At 39.4% G+C, this 21,700-nt stretch overlaps 1 protein-coding gene across 1 annotated transcript in view; it reads left to right on the plus strand.

Moving 5' to 3' along the window:
* SCFD2 (sec1 family domain containing 2) overlaps window positions 1-21,700 on the plus strand; it is a 195,928-nt gene that overhangs the window by 74,978 nt on the left and 99,250 nt on the right. The window contains exon 5 of the mRNA XM_069014109.1: window positions 9,405-9,654. Coding sequence (XP_068870210.1) covers window positions 9,405-9,654 — 250 coding nt within the window. The remainder of the gene's footprint in view (window positions 1-9,404; window positions 9,655-21,700) is intronic.

Below are 21,700 nucleotides of genomic sequence, written 5' to 3' on the forward strand. Positions count from 1 at the left end.
ATCTGCATAAAGGTGTAAAATATTTCAAACACAATGCAAAACACTTTCAAATTAGCTACTGTTTAAATTCCGATAACAACATGATCTGGCATCTAGTCTCAAACAACTGTCTCATGTAAGTTGATGTTTTAAATGTCTTTCAAGTTTCTTGGCACGTAGGAGTTTCAGTTACTAGTGCTTTGGTAAATTCCAACAGTTTTTGGTAGGTATGTTTGTCTTAGTGGTAGATTTTCACCAAGTTTCTTGGCCACTTTTTTAAAAAATAAAGGAGCAAAATAGAAGGGATAGGGAGAGAGAATGCTGCTTTGATCAGATCTGTATCCATTTCCACTGAAATAGCCAACAGAAAGTTGAATCTCAGGGATTCAAAAATGGAGTATGTTTTGGTCAAGATACTACCCTTATTCTGTGGTTTTTATGTAATAGTATGATCTCTAAGAATCACTAAAAGATATCAGGTATATGTTTGGCCCAACCTTAGTTGAAATCTGGATTTGTGTGATGCTTTAGTGCAAACTGGCTTTGTGGCTTGTGGCAGTGTATGTTCGATATCCTGGTTGTCTGTTAATATCAAACTTGTAGGGGCAGAAGTTGACTGGATTTATTTTAAAAAGCCTGATGGTAAGATAACACACTTAAACACAAAAAGCCAATGGCAATTAGAAAACAAATGTCTTTCAAATGGACCCAAACAGTCATGTGGGCTCCAAACTCCTTTGGTTTTTGCTTGATAGGACTGGTTTTCCATTTTACCCTTGCCCCCAGCTCTCATTTTTCATTTCTGGTACCAGTGTCCATCATGATCTGACCCATCACCACAAGTCTGGAGGTTTTCCTGCAGCCCTGAGGAGTTTCTGGAACATCTGATGTTAGATTGGCATAGGAGTGAAGCATAATGCATAAAATGAAGGTTTGAGAGAAAAGAGAAGATAGAAAAAGCAAGAATGTGGAGGAAAAGCACAAGATGGGGTTGTTTTGACTGTCAGTCTCCTTTTATGACTCACTGCTTACAACCTTCACAGCGTGTATTGCCTTCATCCTTTCTGCTATTTCTGAAGTATTTTTCCATCACAGTTCACAATTCCTTTCACTGCAATCAAGAACGGTGCTAAACAGTTCATAGTTTTATTCACCAGATGCGTTTAACACAATGTTCTACTGCATGAAACCACTGAGTCCTTGCTTTCTGCTTGTTTTCTGCCCTTTCACCCTCAAAAGTCTTTGTGAAATGTGCACACCACAGAGTATCTCACCAACCTGAGAACTGGAAAAATCATAATTTCAACTTCCCTTGTTCCTCATGTGCCTTTCTTGACTAGATTCAAGAGCTGTCTAATGCTCTGAAATTTTTGTCTGTCCAAAGAGACATATGTAAACTCTTATTCTTCCTTTTGATAAGGAACTGTCTCTCACTTTGAAGAAATTTAGCCTTTCAATTGTTTTATAACTCCTTTCAATTTTATCTTTAGTTTTTCACATCCTCTTAGAAATGAGGACTCTAGGACTGGTCACAATATATCGGAATTAATCCTGACAGTGCCACATAGTGTAATAAACCTGCTGTCCTACTTCTGTCCCGTGGATACTGTATTTCGTAGTTACATTGGTCCTTTTGCCATGGCCTTGAGGTATGTTTATTATGGATTGGATCAAAAAGGCAGCTGAGCTAGCTTGCTTCCTCTAACAAAAAAAAGTTCATTTCTACTCAAGAGCAGCTGCCTACAGAAGATTAAGAGAAGAGGACAAGGTTATATGATACTCTCACTGTTCCAACCATTATGAGTTCTGTAACAGTTGTGGTTTCTGTGTATTTACTAATATTTGATGGAATTTTTTCCCCTGTGAGTTTTCTCATCTTCTTTGTGAGCCCAAGTAAGAATTTAGCAGCCCAATAGCATTTGGCAAGGTGTTCCACATCTGAGCAAATTGCATGAGGAACTACCTACATTTAATTTGCTCTTTGAACTGGCTCTTACCGGCTTCATTTATTGCCTCTTAGTTGTTGTGTTGAGACAGAGAGTGAGCATTTTTTCCCTATCTGCCTTCTCTAGTCCACTCATGACTTTTTAGACCTTTTCTCTCTACTAGGTCATCTATTTTTCTAACCTGAAGGATTATACCTAATGATCTAAGCAGGCAATCAATCCTTTTCTTTGTCCTGAGCATCTCGAATCTTTTTCAGCAATCACCTCCTGTGACTCAATCTCCTTCTTCTGCGGACATGATCTGCACTATTGAATGACCAAATTGGTTATACTATATTTTTGTGATTTATACCCCTTTTATTTGTTTTCTGTCCCTCTAGTTTTTTATCCCTTGCTTTATAGTGTTTGAATACTTTCCCATTGTTTTCCTCAAAGTTGATAGGAGTTTTAGCCTGATAGGATGTTATGTTATCCCTGTGCCCTTTTCTTCATTTTGAACACCTACCATCTTCTGGCAATTTTCTCCAAGACTTGCAGAAACCACAGACAGACCAGAAACCACACACAAAAAATCCTGACGTGCATAGCACCAAGATCTTTTTCTGATACAGGTTTTATCTTGACTGTGCCTGTATTCCTTTTTCATTCTTCTGACACTGTTTTTGCTGTGCTGATTCGTGTTTTTACCAAGCATGTCTGTAGAAGCTATCACAGCTAAAAGCTTTGACTGAGTAGGTTGGAAGTATTCCCCTTTTAACCTGCTGATGAGTCTCTTATGTCAGACATGAGGTGATTTAAGTAAAATTTTCCTTATCCTTGCAGAGCTTTGTCTAATAAAATCTAGACTTGTTAAATATCCTTTTTTCAGTACACTGTTGCTCCTGAGCCCCCATGAACCCATTAAAATATCTTAACACAGCTGTACATGTAGATGATCTCCAAAAAGAGAGGGGAAAACCGGACCATATGATGTAATGATATATTGCCCAACAGCATAATTCACTGTGATTAGGTGATTTTTGGTGATGTGGAAGATGAGATATCAGTGGGCATTTGAATTCTCTCAAAATGTGCGTGTAAGTCTTGCAGTACTGACATAGTGACAGAATCTGCTTGTTGTAACAGAAGAAATAAAAATAACTGAAGAAGTTGTAAGCTGATTAAAACCAGGAAATTGTTGTCAAGCAACTGTGATGCTCAGTAAAGACAGGAGAAACGTGTTAAGAAGAAATCTTAATTATGTTGTCCAAAATACAGTTTCTTTTATGTCCTAAGCATATTAGGTTAAAGAAAAATACTGGAATATACTACTTTGGCTGTGGGATGTAGATGGAATCCAATTGCTTAGGTCATGATCATAGGCTAGGGAGTTACTGGCAGAAAGAACTGTCCTGGGTTTTGCTTTTGTTTTGGTTTTAGAAATGATAGGGCTTGAAGAGCTTGTTTTAAATACTTGTGTTGTTATCACATATTAGCTGTTAAGTGTCAGTGTTGTGTTTTTGGAATTATGCAAGACACATTAAAAAAATTATCTCTAACCAGAAGAGCTGACAAATGCTGTGCTTTTAAAAAGTTTTATGTTGTCAGTAAATTTTTCTTGCCTTTGACTTGTCACTGTGTTTGGTAGTAACTGCTAACATCCTGGATAGACATTCATCAGGTGTATCAAAGGACTTTTGGTGTCTGTCGTGTTGACTAATAGACAGTAATTAAGCATCTGGCCATATGACAGTGTACTGAAGAAGTCATCCAGTGAGCAGGTGATTATTTATATAATTTTCTTTTATCTGTTGGCAACCTTAAACTCTCGTTCATCTAGGCATCAAGCCAGCACTGTTGCATAAGGAGGCAGTCCAATCTTTGTCCTTCACAACTAGTGTGTTTCTCTGGCCAAGCAGTAAACCCAAGCAGACAACCAGTATGGTTAAAATGATTTGTTTTAATGCACAGTCACAGAAACACTCCAGCAGGTCCAGAAGGAAGAGGCTGCTGTGGTCAGTGGAAGGTGAGAATGAAGTCTAATTGGGAGAGCATGGACATAGGATGAATGTGAATCTGTATCTTTGACAGCATGAGCCAGGTTAAAAATAGCTTCTGGAAAGCTTACTCTTTTTCATTTATTTGTTTACAGTAAAATTTTAAGATGCTGTCTCTCTACTAGGAGAGCCTGAAAATTGTCTCTACAGTTTCGAGAACATAGCTCCTTGGGCAGTGTTCAGAGTGGGTGATAAATGCAGAAAAGAGGGCAGGAGATCGATTTGGCTCTGTAGGGATATTTCATTAAAGACAGAAGAATCATTAAAGTAATGACAGGGGAGACAGGTCCTAGATTCTTTTACTGTTTCCTGTGTCTCTCACTAGCAGTTTAGTTCTCCACTGTTTTCTTTATATGCGTATTCTAGGTGGGTTTCTGTAATGTTTATCAAGTGAATAGACAGACAGTGCCGTTAAAGAGGAAGATGCAGTCTCTTGGTATTGGCAGGGGCAAGTCATAAAGCTGTTTTGGTCCCCAGCAAAAGGCAATTGATCTCTCTCCTGATCTTTATGGCTTACTCTTTTTTTTTTTTTTTACTGGAAGCAGCCATTTACTGCCAGCATCTTACACCTCCACTCTCAATCTGCTGTGAGTTGACTCAATGCTTTGTCTGCTTTCCCCTAAGGCCAAAGTTTGCTCATCCTCACTGTGAGGAGAGGCTTTGTCAGCCTCTCCCCAGCTGGAAACATAAGTTTGAGACTAAAACTTTACTTCCTGCAAAAGGAACTATATAGACAGTGGACTTTGGTTATCTAAAATTGCCTGTCTTCATAACTGGATGCTCTATATTTTGACATATACAGATTGAAGTGTTTCCTAATGGTGAGGGTGGGATACTTTGAAGAAGATTTTTTTTTTTATTGTGTTCTGGGTTGCTTTTTCTTGAATCATACCCTGCAAATATGTAAAGAGAAGACAAAGCAGAGGTACATTTTTATCAAAACCTGCCTAAGTCAGTAATTATAAGGATTTCTAGAGCTTCATATGGCAAATCATAATTTGAATGGTAAGATCATACTTAACTGATTTATTGTGTCAAATCACTAGTCACCCGTAGGCCATTTAATAAATACTAAATACATGAAATAATTGTTTTGCAGGGAGTACAGACATCTTCCCACCCATATGGAAATTATGTGCAATCAACCCCAAATCTCAGATGGCCAAACAGCGTAAAACAGCGAGTAGCAGAACTGCAGCATTTGATTTATGGGCAGCTGAGCACTGCAGGCAGCAAGGACTCCTCCTTAGCTTGGCAGCGCCTGTTGTTTTCACTAAAATGACTATTGCTGCAGAGATCTATCACCATCAAAGGATCCGAGCCAGTTTCACATAACCACGAGGTCCTCCTTTGGTGCCATTGTCACTTTTAGCAGCTAGAATGTTCTTGCCTCTGTCTGGACAGTGGGGAAGTTAATGTGCAGTGTAGCAAAATCACAAACCACAAACAGTCAAACCCAGGTAAACCATGAAAAATCAAATAGGGTAACATTGGAAAGCTGCTTATTCCACATCTCTTTTCCCACCTAAGTTGTCAATAAAAGGAGCTGTTAATAAATAGGTCAGTCCAGGAGCATGGGGCAGCAAATTACCCAAGGACTTGTGAGTCCCCACTGTTTCTTCTGCTGGTTTTACCTGCAGCTGTGTTTTGGGGTTGTTTTTTTTAGTTTTGGTTTTCCCCAATAAAATTCTTCACTTGTATAAAGCTCTGTGATTCCCATTCCAAAAATTTCTGTTTAACTCATGTAACCTCTGAAGGAATTAAACATGTTTTGCTTCCTAAATGGAAAGCCGCTAGAATATTTACATAGTGAAGTAGTCTCTAAGGATTTATCTCCTTCTTCCTCCTGGATTTTAAAAGAAAATAAATTCCACTTGGTTGAAGTTGATTTTTGCTTTAATATTTTTAACGATGGGTTGAGGACACTGGGCTGGAAGCACAGGGATTAGAGTACTCAGTTCTCTTCTAAGTTTTGTCAGGGACACGTGTTAATTCAAGTAAACTCTGACCCTCTTCTTCTCTTCCTCCCAAACTCACTCTGTTTTCTATTTTGTAAAATAAGTCTAATGATACATATGGCTTTAGATTCTTACAGGGTTTTTAATACTGAAAATAATACTTCTCACAGAATTGCAAAACATTTTTTTCTTGGGTTATTACACTTCCTCCTAATTCCTGCAGATCCTATAAATAAGATTTTAAATAAGATTTTGAAGCACAGTGTCATATTCAGTGTTTAAAGCCCCCCAAAAATATGTTTGTACTTTCTTCACTATTCTCCCATCTGCCAGAATTCAGCTCTTTTGCAAAAATCAGCAAAGTGACATCAGTTTATTTACCCTTAGGGACATCAAACTATTACATGGCTTAAGTTCTAAAAATAAATAACTAAGGAGGCTGGAGAAAAGAGAAGGAAAACAACAAAAATCTGTCACAAACTCTCCCTGAATTCTAGAGAATATATGATTAGAGTATTAAAATGTCCAAACAATGCAACAGAGCAGAAAGTGTTAGAGCTTGGGCCTTTTAGCTGGCTCTGCATTAAGCAGCATTGATGTTTTTATACAGCCTTTGGAAAGCTCTGAACTGACCTGTTTTTATTATTTTTATTGGCTCCCTTGATGATAGACAAATGGGGCTAACTTGAGGCCAACATAACCAGCAGGAAATTTGGGTCATGGGTAGTTACATTTTTAAAACTTGTGTGCTAGGGCTGTTCAATTCAGGGTAATTGATTGATTGTTGGGTGGTGCAGGGAGCCCCTAAATCATTGGAGGTGGCCAGATAATGACAATCTGCCAGTGGATTTTGTTTGAGGCAAATTTCCCAGCTCCCTGTGGAGTGATGCTCCCTAGTGAGGTTGCAAGTCCCTTTCTTTTCATGCACGGTCCAGTCCAACTGGCCTGTTTGGACAAAATAGCCTCTGAAACTTGGCAGTTCCATTTGAAGTCCTCTGTGGTGCCATTTCCCAAGAGATAAGGGGAGAAACATTCCAGAGAAGTTCATACCCCAGAAAGACCCTACGTGCATTCTGAAGTTAATGGTTTATTACAGCTCTTTAATTTTTTTCCTCTTTCATTTTTACTTTGAAGATAAGAGGTGGCAATTCTTACTTGAAGTTGTTGAGTTTTAGCCTGCCCTACAGTAAATCACCTTGAAAGTTTAGACATGATTTTTTTTATCATGTATGTTTGAAAGTTTGCCAAAGATGCTGTACATGTGTCCTCGCAGGAGCTACTATCCTCAAGCAGGAGCTGTTCACTCTACTGTTCTATACAACCATGTGCATCCTCAGTGCTCCATGCCTGTGGATAATCTGTGCATGCAAAATACAGCTTTTGAAAGAGCTCATCTTCAGTGGTGTAGCAGCATGCTATGGGATGTTTACAGGTAGAGTGAAGTAGAGTTTGTGCGTTGGGAGTGGAGGAGGGGAATAAATGATGTGCCAGTAGATAGTAGATGATGGTCAATAATACCTGGCATAGGTCTTGCCTCTCCATAAAATTGAATTCAGATTAATTTAGACTGAAGTTTGCCATCTATTCCAGAATAACTCCACATGTAGGTTTATCTTGATTTCTTAGACTTTTAGGACTGACTAGGCTTTTGTTCATTGCAGATGGCTTCCTTACGATAGACGCATACCTCTTAATTCCTTGAAGCTTTGTCTTTTTCCATCTTAGGATGTGAATGGCCTGTTATTTATTGTACTGGCATCCAGATGAGAATTTGTGTCACTTTCCAAGAAGAGGAGGTAGTACTGAGCTGAGGCAGGGCTGAGTTGAAATCTGGGAATCAATAGTCTTGTCTTGAGGATGGCCCAGCTACCAGCATATGCCTGACCAGTGCCAAACCCCATAGATTTGCTTCCTGGATGGAGCAGTGCTCGGACTTACTGTGTGTGTGATTTAGATCTCCCTGCCCAAACACAGAGGGTGCCAACCCCTCCTGGGTTTCAGAATGTTCCTTCTTGGCTCCCACATGCTTTTGACCACTGCAGCTTTGTAATTTACTGCTTCAAGTCTGCAGTTGCACTTACTGTTAGGTTTAGTGCATAGTTAGAAAATTCGTCTCCAAGGTATGTATTCAAATGGAAACATAACATCTGACCACACTGAAATCCCAGAAAAGATTGGTCCATGGCAAAACTTGTATGTCAAGAGCAGGGTGGGGTGCAATAGTCCGCAGAATTGTAGTTTCTTGTAGCACAGCCTGGAAAAAAGTTTTTTGGCACTTAAGTAATTCATGCTTTCTTAATGGCTGAGATCTGTGGTGGATCAGTGTAGATATAAAAATGATAGTTTATGAGATGCTTGTTAGTGTTTCTGAGATTGACAAAGAACAACTAAAACAAAATACAGCCAGACCCCCTGAAGTCTTGTATGGAGTACACCAGGAGATACAGCTTTCAGTTTCAGTGATCCTGAAGTTATTGCATGGTTTTGCTATTATATAAACTTGTGTCTCTTCCTAATATGTTTGATTTGTATTTTATTTACTTGTTGTGAATCAATTTAAAGGGTATATTATTGGCTGTGGTACCTATTTACCATGACTAGTCTGTGTGAAGTTACTGTAGTAACTACCAAGAATAAATGTGTGCAGTTGACTCTTTGAATTACAAGAGATTTGATGTTTCACTGTACACTATGAACTGAACCACAGGTTTTCACAGGGGGATCTTTTGGGTGATCACAGAACAAGAGGCAGGGTACGAGTGTTGCCGGAGACCTCCTGGATGGATCTGAGCAATGGCTACCACCAGGAGAGAAAGACTGTTCTTTTCTCCCACACGTCCCTCCCCATACAAGAGCAGTGTGTTCTTCCTGTTTGCCTTGCAGTGGCCCCACTTCTCACCTTATCCTTCTGCTGAGTTCCCAGCTAAGCCAAAGCAGAATATTAGCATGTAGAAGTTTCATCCGCAGGTGTCTGTGGGCAGTGCGGATGGTAGTTTGATGGTACAATTAATCACTGGGCTTCTCTGAGTGGCAGAGACCTGCACAATGGATCTAAATGCCATCCCTGGTGTTGCATAATGTGGATGTCAGCAAGTCAGTGGAAGCTGAGTTTTGAACCCCCTGCTCATGTACAAAATCAGACCCAAAGAGGAAGCCTAAAATTTAGAGGAAGTGTTTGACCTTGTGCTTTGTACCATTTCTACCCATACCAAGGGATGGATGCTCTCATCCTCCCACCATACTGGTACTTGGAGAAGATCTAATCAGCAGGCTTTTCGAGTGCTAAGATGCCGCTATCATGAATCCCTAAGTAAAAAACTGCAGACAACTAATAAATTTGCTGTCTGAGCAGCAAATAAATCACAGCACCATCTACTGACTACTGAGAATGTGAACATTGAATGATGTGCAGGCAGGAGTATGTCTGGTCCTAACTTACAAGCATTATGGAGGCAATCTGACACAATCTTCTTTCTGTTTTTCAGACTATCGGCGACTCAGAAATGCCCAGTGTTTTGAACCAGTTATTGCCAATGATCAAGTCTTACAACGAAAGGATGAAAGATGATTATACTTGTGAGGACTTCCTTGTCTTGCTGATATACATATATTCTGTGTTTGGAGAAATCAAATGTGGCAAAGAGCTGGATGCAGCTGAAGAAGAGGTGAAGAAGGCCCTCGTCAAGGCAATTTGTGATGAGCCAGAGCCATCTCCTTTGTTGCAGAAAATTACAGGTAAGATTCTGCTTGTGTGGTGAGAAATTGGATGTCTGGGAACGTGTGAACTGGGAGAAGTCTATAAAAATGGCTTGACTTGTCTGTGGTGCTGAGAGTACATGAGTAAGCACAAGGATTTCCTGTAGATTTGTTCCATCTCCTGTGTTCATATATGCCAAATGCTGACAGGCTGTCCTTGAAGAGTGCTGAGTCTGATGAAAGCTCTACAAGTTGTTCTTTTTGTTAAAGGTTGGCTAAGTTTGTGTGTTTTCGTAAGGTAATCTTTTCCACAATTTCTTTCATTGATTGGTGCAAAGTTGACCCTGGGAAGTCAGAATTAATCCTGGAAACATGTTCAGTGAACCACAGTTGCTTTGTGAATACGAGGAGCTGGCTTGTCTGGCATAAAAGAAGAAATGTGTCTAAAACCAACATTGAACTTTTTGCTGAAACAACATGAACATTAGCCCTTAAAAATAGCATGCTAAGCCTTTTTTTAGATAAGCACTCATAGAATAGGAAAGCCCTTACCTCTTGTTGCTGGTATCACATTTTAGAAAAAAAGTAATTGTTAAAAACTTAATTTTAAATGAATGAACTGTGGCTCAGGAGTGGCCTAGCATGGCAGAGGGGATCTCACTTTCTGCTATCAGTTTTCTCAGTATTTGCTAGTATTGAGTAGGCCATTGACCAGGTCATCTTTGAGGTGGGGAGCATATGAACATAAATCAAGATGTTGAGAGCTTACAATTGAAAGCCTTTTCCAAGAATGGGCCTAAGTGGGGAGTCTCAAGGGAAGTGAATAATACTGCTGTTGGTTATTCTGGTACTATTCCCTGTGAACACTTCTAATTCAAAATACAGCTGTGGTCTTACTGGTCTGCTGTTGCTTTGAGTGTAAAATACTGTAACAGTTAAAAGACTTAGGGTAGGAATGGGCTCCCTCAGTCATATTTGCACTGTGGTGTTATTTTAATACTCCTGGCCACAGTGCCCACAGTGTTCCAGGCTTCTTGTAGGCTTTTGCTTTCCTGTTTTTCGATATGTACTGCACATCTTGTCCGATAAATGGTGCTTCCCTCACAACTTTGGTGGTGTCTTCTAGTGGATGGGATGTAGTAATTACTAAATCTCTGTTTTCATATTTTTCCCTTTCTCCTATAATCAAAGCTGTTTTAAATCACATTTTTATGAGTTTCTCCTCATTGTGCTTAATGTAAGTATGTGAAGATTTTAAGTCTCTAAAACTTCAGTCAAGTACCAAAGAGAAGCTGAGGAGAGACCCAGTACAGGTAATTTTAGACCAAGCCCATCATTATCATGTGATGAAATTAATTGCTTAACACAAAGCCAGAGTCTTCACATCCTTATATTTCTGTATCTGTGTTTTAGCACAACCGTGTCTGTGCAATCTGCACAAGTAGGTGATAGTGTTGCATACTTTTTGCATACTTATTGCTTGCATACTTTTTTGGTTCATCAGCATTTTTTGGTCTTACATCATATTTATTTTGAGTTATTCATGGGAGAGGGCAAAGGAAAATTAACATCTATTGTCATGACCAGAAATAAGTTTCGTTTTGGCAGCAAATTATAAACTGAAATTTCTAGGAATACTCCATAGGTGGCTTTCAAGCCTTTATTTATCCAACCATTTGCTTTGTCAGTGCTAGTGGAATTTGCTGAATTCACAATTTGCTGTATTTACAGTTGAATTGGGAAGACCTGAAACTTGACCAGCCTTAGACCTACTCCTTCTCAACCTCTGTTTTGCCAGGCCTGTGTTCTACAGCCTGCAGCACTCTGAACCTTAGGTAGCCTGCTTGCTGCTTTAAAGGCAAAGCAAGTCAGATCTGTAGGACCATCCACAATCCTTCGAAGGCACAGCAGGACTCTCTTTGTAGCAGGGCTGAAAGTCAGGGAATAGAGAGCAGTGCCTGTTTCTCCTTTTCGTACAGTTGCAGATACAATGCCAAGACATATTCTGCTACCAGCAGAACATCTGTGAACTACAGACTGACTATTCCTTTTAGCAGATGCAGGTTGGCATATTTTCACAAAGTCAGCACAGCTCTGCAAGTTAGCAACAGCCACAAGTCTGGACAGATCATGTTCCAGACCTACAGCATTCTGCCCTCATTTTACTTTTAAGTCAGAAACAAGAAAACCCTTTTTTTATTCTTAAAGGGCCACAAAAGTTAATTAGTTTAAAATAAATTTCAATAATGCTTAGAATTATTCATTCATGATCAGAATGAAGTAAAATGTTCATGGTCTTTTATTTTCACCTGTCCATCAAGGTAAGTAATGGGAAGACTGTTAAATGGGATGTATCAGGAGAGAAAACAGTGCCAATTATTGGGTGGGTTTGAGACATCACCTGCTGGCTCATTCCTCACCTCCAGGTTGAAGTTTCAAATCCTGCAATCTATGATTGGACAGCTTGAGTTATAGCAACAGATAGCAAAACTCACTGTTGCCTGTAAAAAAAGGGCACACAGAAGTAATAATACATAGGCAGAAAATCCAAGCACTTCAAAGATGAGAAATGCCAGTAAATAATTTTCCCATGAAACCATCATTTTACTCCTGTGTGCATTGTAGCACAGTCCTCAATTTCATGATTGTGTAATGTATTTTCTATGAGCCATGGCTGCATTCACTGTATGGACTGAACACCACAGAGAGCTAGAACAATATAGCTTCAGTTACTCTTCACATGAGGAAGAAGTACTAATAAAGTAAGTGAGACTTATGATATTCAGCAAGTAACTTTCTCTGGCTCTCACTTTGCAGTTGATGAAGTGGACTGGTGCTCTCAGCTTTGTGACCCATTTTGGAACTTGAAACAGAAAGTCATTAAATTACATTTTGATGTATTAGTGATTTCATGTCTTTGAACAGAGGGGACTTTGTGCTCTGCTTCCCGATACACCTGGTGCCTGATGTTTTTAGCTTGGACCCAACACTGCACTAAGGCTCTGTGGTTGATTAAAATTGAAATTAAAAGCCATATCTTAGCTGTGGCTCTGAAGTGCTGCCTCAGCCTTTTGCTTTCTTCTTTTCTGCAAAGCGTGGAAGTTGTGCAGTCTTGACAAGTACACATTTTTCTTGTTTCTTTATTTGTTGCTCCCACAGAATCACTTGAGAAATACAATGCAAAACCTTTTAAAAACTTTAGAAGACTTGTCTTTTGGGATCAAATTATCAGTCAAAGCAACAGTCAGGTTTAATTGAATTATCTTTTACTCCGATTATACTTGTTAAATGTAAACTTACTGATGCTTGCCTGAGTCTAGGCCTGTAGGAAGTCTCCAGTTATGTGACTATGTCACAGACCTAGTGCAAATCTCCCCCAAAAGAGGCAGCCCATAGGTGCACAGGGGATGTTTGTGCTATTTGGTGTTACCTAGTAAAATTGGACTAGTATTTGCAGTAGTGGAAAGAAAGCAATTGTCCCATTGGCCACACTAGGTTTCCCTAAGGCACTGTAGGTTACAGCCCTCTGCAGAATACGTTAAAGATGCAGCACTTGCACAAGCTTATATTGTGTAAGAAGCACAAGCCCTTCCAATTTCCTGGCTGTTGAGTGTTAGGATACTCAACCTTACTGTTGCCTGAACATATGTTTTCCCAAATATTTGTACAATAACATTCTGCATTTATGTTACACCTTGTTTCATTGAAGCACTAAAAAATATCCTGGAACTTCTAAGTAAAATGAAAATGCAGTGCATTAATCAATCACCCATTGAGTTTTAAGAAATATTATACTCATTTTTGCATGCATAATAATCTAAAAGTACGTTAGCAGTGTCTTGTTTGATGGAACTGTTAAATAATAAGTGTAATGCTAGCCTATCTTAATGCCTTGGGTAATAAAACTGAATGTAACAGTTCCAAGATTTCTCCTGGGTGTAATTTACGTCAAACATATGTTCTTCATCACTGATTCCAGCAGAATGTTACAAATTGGAGGAGAAAAAGAATAGAGCAGAGCATAATGGAAAAAGATGCTTTTCCCAGAATGCTAGGTTTGGGAGCTTTAGGGGTGGGGCTTTTTGGCAGCTGTTTGGAAGAAAACCCACTGCGAAATAGCGTATTTATTTTATCATGTTATCTGTTCATCTAGTTTTCTAAATGTCTGCATAGAGCTGTGCACAACTGCAAACGTCTGCAAAAGAAATGTTAATAGAGCCACAAAGCAATAAAAAAAATCTATTTTTTCAGCTGTGCTGTTCTCTTTTCATCTGCAAGTCTCTGTGGGAGCTTTGTAGAGCAGATCTGCCTTCCATGGTGTGCTCTGAGGACCCGCAGCCCAGCCCCAGCACAGGCAGCTGGCTGTGCTGCCAATATGCAGTAACTTTCACCTGTCAGGGCTGTATCAGTTGCATCCTCTTGAGCACAGGTGTAACAGGAACTCTTTGTGCCAGGAACTGCTGGCATTTTTAATCACAAAATGGATTTCTGGACCTTTCTTTTACTTTTTCTAAATTCTGTGTGTTATGTAATACGGTGGGAAAAGCAAACTGAGAAATCTTTAAGTAGAGAGCAAAGTGGAAATGCAAAGTTCTTTTAATGTCTAGAGTCCTGCATAAGGGAAGTACAAGCTGTCTGAAGTCTGTATTGTTCCCTTTTTGATATGTGTATAAATCAAGGGACTGGGAATTCCTCATCTTTTATTTGTCTGGAGATATGTCTGAATCTTTGGTTGTGGGGGCAGAGGTTAGATGCTATTTCTTCCTTCTTCTCATAGATTTGGGTTAAATTTAAAAGAACAGAGTAGAGGTGACAGTGGCAGATTCCTTGCCCATGGCAGAACTAGAGGGTCTCTTCCAACTCAGACCATTCTGTGATCCCGTGATTCCAAGATTCTGTGGAGTGTAGGCATTGCCATATTGGATTAGACATGTCTCCACTGATCCTGCTTGTCCTCAGCACAAGATTTTTGGCGGAGATGTTTCATATTAACGAAGTTACATGCTAATGCCAGTGTGGCCTAAGTATCATTAATCCTAAAATCAATCCTGGTTTTGCAATAAGCGTTTGCATTCCTATACAGGGACAGCCAGTTCTCTCAGAGGACAGACATTATTTGGTTGTGGTCTTCACTTCACTGATGGTTTGAAGCAACAATTTCCCAAATCTGGCTATATTAGGGGTGGGTAGGTAAATATGAAATTGGCTGAGGTTATAATGTAGCCCCTTTAGACTGAATATGCCACTTGTTTTGTGTAGGAGAGAGCTTCCCCAGCTTCACAGTAGAGGTATAGCTCAGGTCTCTGGTAGTGGTTTTTTATTCATACCAAAAAATAAAGCATTGTTTCAAACATAAAATTCAAGAGTAAATTCTGCATGATTTTAAAGTTTACATGCTTTTATCACATGTGTTTTATAAAGTTAATAAAGTTTGCAGTAGCTCAGTGGAAGGCTAACCCACACCCTCTCCTTCATACTAGCTGATTTCCAAGTAACCTGTGAGTTTTGCAGCAGAACTGATGGGAAAATGACTTGAGAAAAATGAAACACATTAATGGCAACATGTAGACAAATTAGAGAAGGGTTAATCTGGTATTTCTATGTAGTGTGGGTATTTATGTTGGGAACTATAACTGGCTATATTTATCCAAAATAAAATAAAAAAAGCTGCAACCAAGTTGTTGCTTGCTATCATTTAGGGAAATACAGAAAAATAAAAATTAAATATTGGCCTTTCTGAGTTTGCAAAGATTACATAATTCAAGAAATTAAAAGTTCTTTGATTTGAATCTTTAGAGAAGTCTTAATGAGCTGTGCTGTCTTCAAGCCTTCTCAAGATCTTCCATTTTGCCCATTCATGCTTCAGTATCTCTGCATTTGCATCTGCACAAAAAACCAAGCTCCGTGTGTAAGCAATGCTGGATCCTGCATGTCATTCCTTTGGGTACAGGACTTAGGTTTAAAAATTGATCCATGATTCCAAGTGTGTGTGCAAATTGGCTGCCAGTAGATTTAGTAAATGGGCATCAGCTCCCCACCAAAACAAAGGTTTCTAAGTGTTGTGGTTTAACCCCTGCCAGCCCCATGCAGCCCCCACTAATTCACTCCTCCTCCATGGGATGGGGAAGAGACTCAGAAGAGTAAATGCGAGGTTGACATAAAGACTCCTAAACAGGTAAAGCAGAAGCTGTGTGCGCAAGCAAAGCAAACCAAGGAATTCATTCACCACTTCCCATGGGCAGGCAGGTGTTCAGCCATCCCCAGAAAAGCAGGGTACATCACATGTAACAATGACTTGGGAAGAAAAATGCCATCCTTCCAAATGTCTCCCCGCTCCCTTTCTCCTTCTTCCCCCAACTCTGTACTGAGCATGACTCCATATGGTCTGAAATATCCCTTGGGTCAGTTGGGGTCAGCTGTCCTGGCTGTGTCCCCTCCCAGCTCCTTGTGCACCCTAAGACTCCTGGAGTGAGGTGAGGAGCAGAAAAGGCCTTGAACTCTCTGTAAGCACTGCTCATCAGTAACTAAAATATCCATCTGTTATCAACCCTATTTTCACCACAAATCCAAACCAGACTCATACCAAATCCTATGATGAAAATTAACTGTATCTCAGCCCAAACCAGCACAATAAGCTAAATGGTTCATGTTAAAAGTTCGCTAGGGTTATAGAGGGTGGGACAATACCTTAACGCATCAAATAGCTAAACATTTTGAAGGTCCAGTCAGGCTTCTCTCAGAAATACTGATTAGCTTCTTCTAGTCTTTGTTGCTAAAAGGTAATTTTTGTGCCTAATGTCAGTGGGACGGCTTTGCACTCTCGTTTGAAATGGGAAGAAAACCTCTTTCCACCAGGTTAGGCTGTTCATGTGCATGATTGTAGGCTGCATTCTTTGAGTAATCTCTCTTCTGTTTCCTGCAAATCATAACTTCAGCTTCGTAATGAAGGCAAATGCCAGAAATGTCACAGAGTATGATCTGTGTAGAGCTATCTATCTGCTGTGATAGAGAGAGGAGCTGCAAATGCTGGTGTGCTGTGGCTGTGCAGACTTCAGGGCTGCTGCCTCCACCATGGGTGCATTTCAAAGAAGAAAACCATTCTCATAGGATGGCTCTAATCAAGTGATAGAAAAGAAACTCAGATTATGGCAGTGTTTCTTTCTCACATGCTCCCTGTGTCTCATCCAGTAGCAAGGAGAAGGTCCTTGTCCTGCAGACCCCTCCCAGGCTGGCATGCGGGTAAGATGCAGTTGGAATGAGTTTTCCCTTTTGGATTGGGCAACAAAATGTAGTCTCTATTGTTAGAGCTAAGTAGTTTCATCATGCAACTATGCAGGCATTATTATTGCAGCCAGAGAAAATCCAGATTATTTTCTTCCCAATTCTGAAATGACAGTTGGATATTCGGGAGGCTTTTCTTCCTGTTGCGCCATCTGATTTTATAGACACCTAAAATACCCCTCTCTGACTGTGTGTAAGATGACTTCCTGGTATCTCTACTTCTCAGTGTGTTTTGGACATGATCCAGGGGAAAGTATTTGTGGTCCAGCAGTCCCAGATGATGGTGGATCTGATGTTCACCCTGCCAAGAGCATTGGGAAGACACGAGCAAAGCCGTTGTCTGGCCAGCTGAGAGGGGCTGCGTAGGGAGCGCCTGCTGTTTAGTTAATGCTGAGATGCTGCCACTGCTGCAACACTTCAGTCCTTTGCTTCATGGTAACAGAGCCATTGGGCTAAAAAAGGTCACTTCACATGTCCCAAGATATTTATCTGATTTACACGACAGTCAGAAGGATTCATGGGGACTTTTGTGATCTCTGCAAAAGCAAGGAGAAATTGGGTGTGCGCTGAAGTAATGACCCGCTCTGCTTTAGCCACTGACTTTGCAGATGTATGTATCCTAAATTTTATCAGCTCTCCTTAGGATCCTTGAGCTCTCCAAGACCACAGTAGCTTTCTGCTGTGACCTTTCTAAAGCCTTCTTCCCATATATGTTTAAAATCTGTGGATGGCAAGTAGAAGATGAATGAGCCAAATGAATTGACTGCAGGCTTTGTGTCACTGCTTGTGTGGATTCCTGGCCTATTTATTTCTCATCTGGGAAACATGGAGGGGTTTCTAGTGAATTTTTTGGAAGACAAATTGTAATAGTTTTCTGTATTAATTTATATCTATATTTGCATAGGCATATTTTTTATAGGTTTTAAAAATATGAGGCATAACTTAAGTATCAGTATTAAAAAGTTATGGTCCTAAACATGGAAAAATCTGGTTGCTTTCTACACATGCAGGTATATTTTGTTTGGATTTCATGATGTACAATAAAATCTATGGTAGAAGACAATCCCAATGGAAGGCCAGTGGCATTGGGGATTTTTTTTTTTTTAACCTTTCATATGTTGTCTGTTTATTTTGTCTCCAACACCTGCTCTCAGTTGGTTCTGAACTGGATAGTAATTTTTATTGAAATGTTTATAACATGAAGTCTTTTTTTTCTTTTTTTAACGTGAGACATATGCCTGTAGCTCTGCAGGCCACTGTCTTGCTGCCAATTTAGCAGACAGCCAACTGCAACAGGAGACTGATACCCTGCAATTTTCATTAATGATTTATATTCTTTTCAGTATGCAATTTCAATAGCATGTAGAAGATGCTTCTAACATCAAAGATATTTTTGCTTTGAGCATAAAATGAAAACAGAAGCTTCTTTAGAATTAGGCAACTTTTAAAAAGGTACTTTTGTATGTATGTGGCATGGTTAAATCATTTTTTTTGTTCTTTTCATACAAGTCACTTCCTTGTCAAACCTTCAAGTTTTGATGTCATGTTGTAAAATTATGAGTAAATTCTTGCTGTTCTGCAGAGCACACCCAGCCTAGGAAACCAGAAATGATGAAGTATTAAATACCTGTCAAAACTAAAGAAAGATTTGTTAGTCATCGTCCATAGGACAGAAAGCTAGTGAGATTGTTTTAGGGATGTTTTTCTTTTGTATACAGACACAAATGTTAAGGTATTTGCTGTAGATTGCAAAGTTTTGCTTCGTTCATATGAGTGCTTTCTTGTAAGAATTTCTAAGTATTCTAATTCTTGTCAATTTCGTATCTGTTTTAAATGCACGATGTGTGCTGGCACAAGGACAGACAGCATTGACTCTGCAGAGGCAAGGAGGAATAATTGCCATCTTCAGATACTGCTAGTTATTTTATTCAGCTCAGGGGTGGTGGTAATTCGCTTGTGCTTACCATGAGATTTTATCAGAGGTGAATTCTGTTCTTTGAATTTTGGACTGTCAACCTATGTCATGCTAACAATCTCCACGTATTTTAGTGGTAATGCAATATATTGAAATCCAGTATTTCAAGAAGGAGTCAAGCCCACACATAAAAGGGAGTTACACAGTTCTGCGATACCGCAGTGTTAAACCAGAAATCATTTTGAATAATGGACAATAACCAAGCAATCTTTTATCTTGCAATGCCGTTGCTGTGTTGGTCATCTTACCATCTCAACAGAAGAACCAGGACTATAAAAATCACATTCAAAAGAATTTCTAGAATTTAATAAAAAGCTCAGAGATTTATGGTTTAAACATACATCACTTGCCCATGCAGTTCACTAAGTCAGCATACCCTGATTTTCCCCTCTTCATCTCAAGCTTTTGAAGACGCATGGATTTTGACTCTGGACATCTGTTCAACTGCTGATTTTAGTCAAGATAATTTGCTTTCTTATATACTTTCACATATACACAATAATGTAAGTGTTAGGTTCTGCTTCTGTATAAATTGGTGTGAAAACATACAGTTCTCCTCGTGTTTGCAACAGTTCTGAGATCGAGTTTAAGGGGTGGATCAAACTGTTTTGGTGTTGTCTATGGATCAAGTCTGACTTGGGGATAAGGAGAATTAAATATTTTCATTGATCTGTCAACCTTGCCTAATGCAACTTTTTTTTCCACATAAAAATTAAATACCATCTTTAGAAATGTTGTTAGTGCTACTACCATTTTTGTTTTCAATAATGTCCAAATATTGTCCTGTTCTACATAAATTCAAAAACTCTACCTTATTAAATCAGTACTTTCTCACAAATCTCTTCATGTGTAGTCAAGCTCTAGAAAGAAAGAACTAAGAAGCAGATCTTTCATGGTCTTGAATTTTAAATCAACATGGAGAAGGCACTCTCATAGTCCTTTCTCCCGATTTGTTCTTGTTTACTTTTAAATTTTATAGTTGAGTAGATGTCACCTCTGGTGGTTAAAGTTCAGGTCAAGTTACATTTTGCGGTGACCCTTCTGCTCTGTTGCAGACACTGGGACTGTGGTCTGTCAAGACAGGAAAGCTCACAGATCATAGCCTAAGGATTTTTTTCTCCCTCCCCTTTATTTCTCAGATATCATTTTGTCAGGCAAGGAAAGTAATGTTTGTAAAATTGGATTGAGGGAGCTTTGTTAATTGAGAGTTTTGTGTAAATAACAGAATGATGTCTGTGTCATACACAATTTTAAAAAGCCAATTGCATCACTAAGGCTAGTTTAGAACCAGATGTGTTATTCTCTCATACTTTCCCACTTTATTTATTAAAATAAACATTATTGTGGGAGTAGTTGCCTGATAAGAGGTGGCAATAGCCAGTCATAACCAATTAGACGAATTTGTCTAGTGAAAAACAATACAAAGAGGGATTTGACTTGCATGGGTTTGTGTTAAAGTGGTGAATGTGTGGATATAATGTGTGAATGTTCCTTGTTGATTCAAATCTCCTTCAGGCTTTTGTTTCTGGTGCTGCCTGTGCATATTTGTTTTACAGATCTGTGTACACCTTGTGTATTGATGTAGCCACCAAGACCTTAAAAAAATAATAGAGGGAGAGGGAGCTAGAATTAGAGTTATAAAACAGTCTTTGGGGAATGCTTGCAGCCACAGAGAGGTGCTGCTGCTGGTTCACCAAGCTGCACTTCCTAGATGACATCTTTCCCAGGCTGTTACTGAATGTCAGCATGTCTGTACCCAGAAGGATCCCCAGAGATATGCCAGGATCCCAGAGGGAATTCTGATTGTTGAGCAATTGGAGAATATATAGAAATGGCAGAAGCACTCTTGTGTTATCTTAAAGGAGGTATCTTGTGTTACCTTTATTAGATTGGAGGCTGCAAAAGAGAAAAACCTAACAGAAATTTAGAAAAAGCCATGCCTCCAACAGGCTTGCCTAAAAGCAGATGAGAACTGGGAGTCAGAGAAAGAGAAACGAATTCCTCAGTTTCTTCATCTTTTGCATCTTTCTGTCATCTTCCCCATACTCTGCCCGCATTCCTGCAAATCCTGTGCACTAAGAAGAAATGGCAGAAGTTGTAGGGGCTAATTGATTGCTTCTGCATCTTAATGTTATTCATGCTGGGGAACTGTATTCTGGCATTTGTTAACTTTTGAGCACTTGCCTTCACAAACTCACTGTTGTTGTTCCTTTGATGCTTTCAACATAATTTCTGAAGTAAACAAACAAAATACTTAAAAGCTGAAACAACATTTTGACTGTAGAGAATGATACTTATTTTACTGGCAAGTTCAAATAATTTGTCTGCACATCATCACTATCTGCTGCTTGCACTAGTGATCAATGCAACAGCAGGTTGTCTACCTTGTCTTCCAAATGGACCAAATGTTTACCAGTGGGTAAACACACCACCTAGGCTTTGCAGGTATTTGACAGCACCAGAGTACTGAGGTTTATGAAGAATTAATTCAATTTGAGATTTCCTGACTATATTCTTTTAGCTTCTTTTGTCTCTTCATGCCACAGCTCTTCCTCTACCATCCATCTCATATTCCTCCCTGTCCATCTGTTATAACATCTGCCCCCATTTCCAGCCAGCTGCCTCTGTCTCTCCATCACCTACATGTATCCAGCCCTTAGCTCCTTTCTACGCTTGCTTTTTTGTTTACCTTCTCCTAAAGTCTGCCTTTAGTTTCTCCAGACTCCCACCTGTAGGCTGTCTTGTACCTTTGCAGCATTCATGTAGGTGAAGTATCTTCTTACTCCTTGTTATTCCTTATTTCAGGTCAGGCATTTATTGTGAGGAGAC

Source organism: Aphelocoma coerulescens, chromosome 4, assembly GCF_041296385.1.
Source record: "Aphelocoma coerulescens isolate FSJ_1873_10779 chromosome 4, UR_Acoe_1.0, whole genome shotgun sequence".
Classification (NCBI taxonomy): Eukaryota; Metazoa; Chordata; class Aves; order Passeriformes; family Corvidae; genus Aphelocoma; species Aphelocoma coerulescens.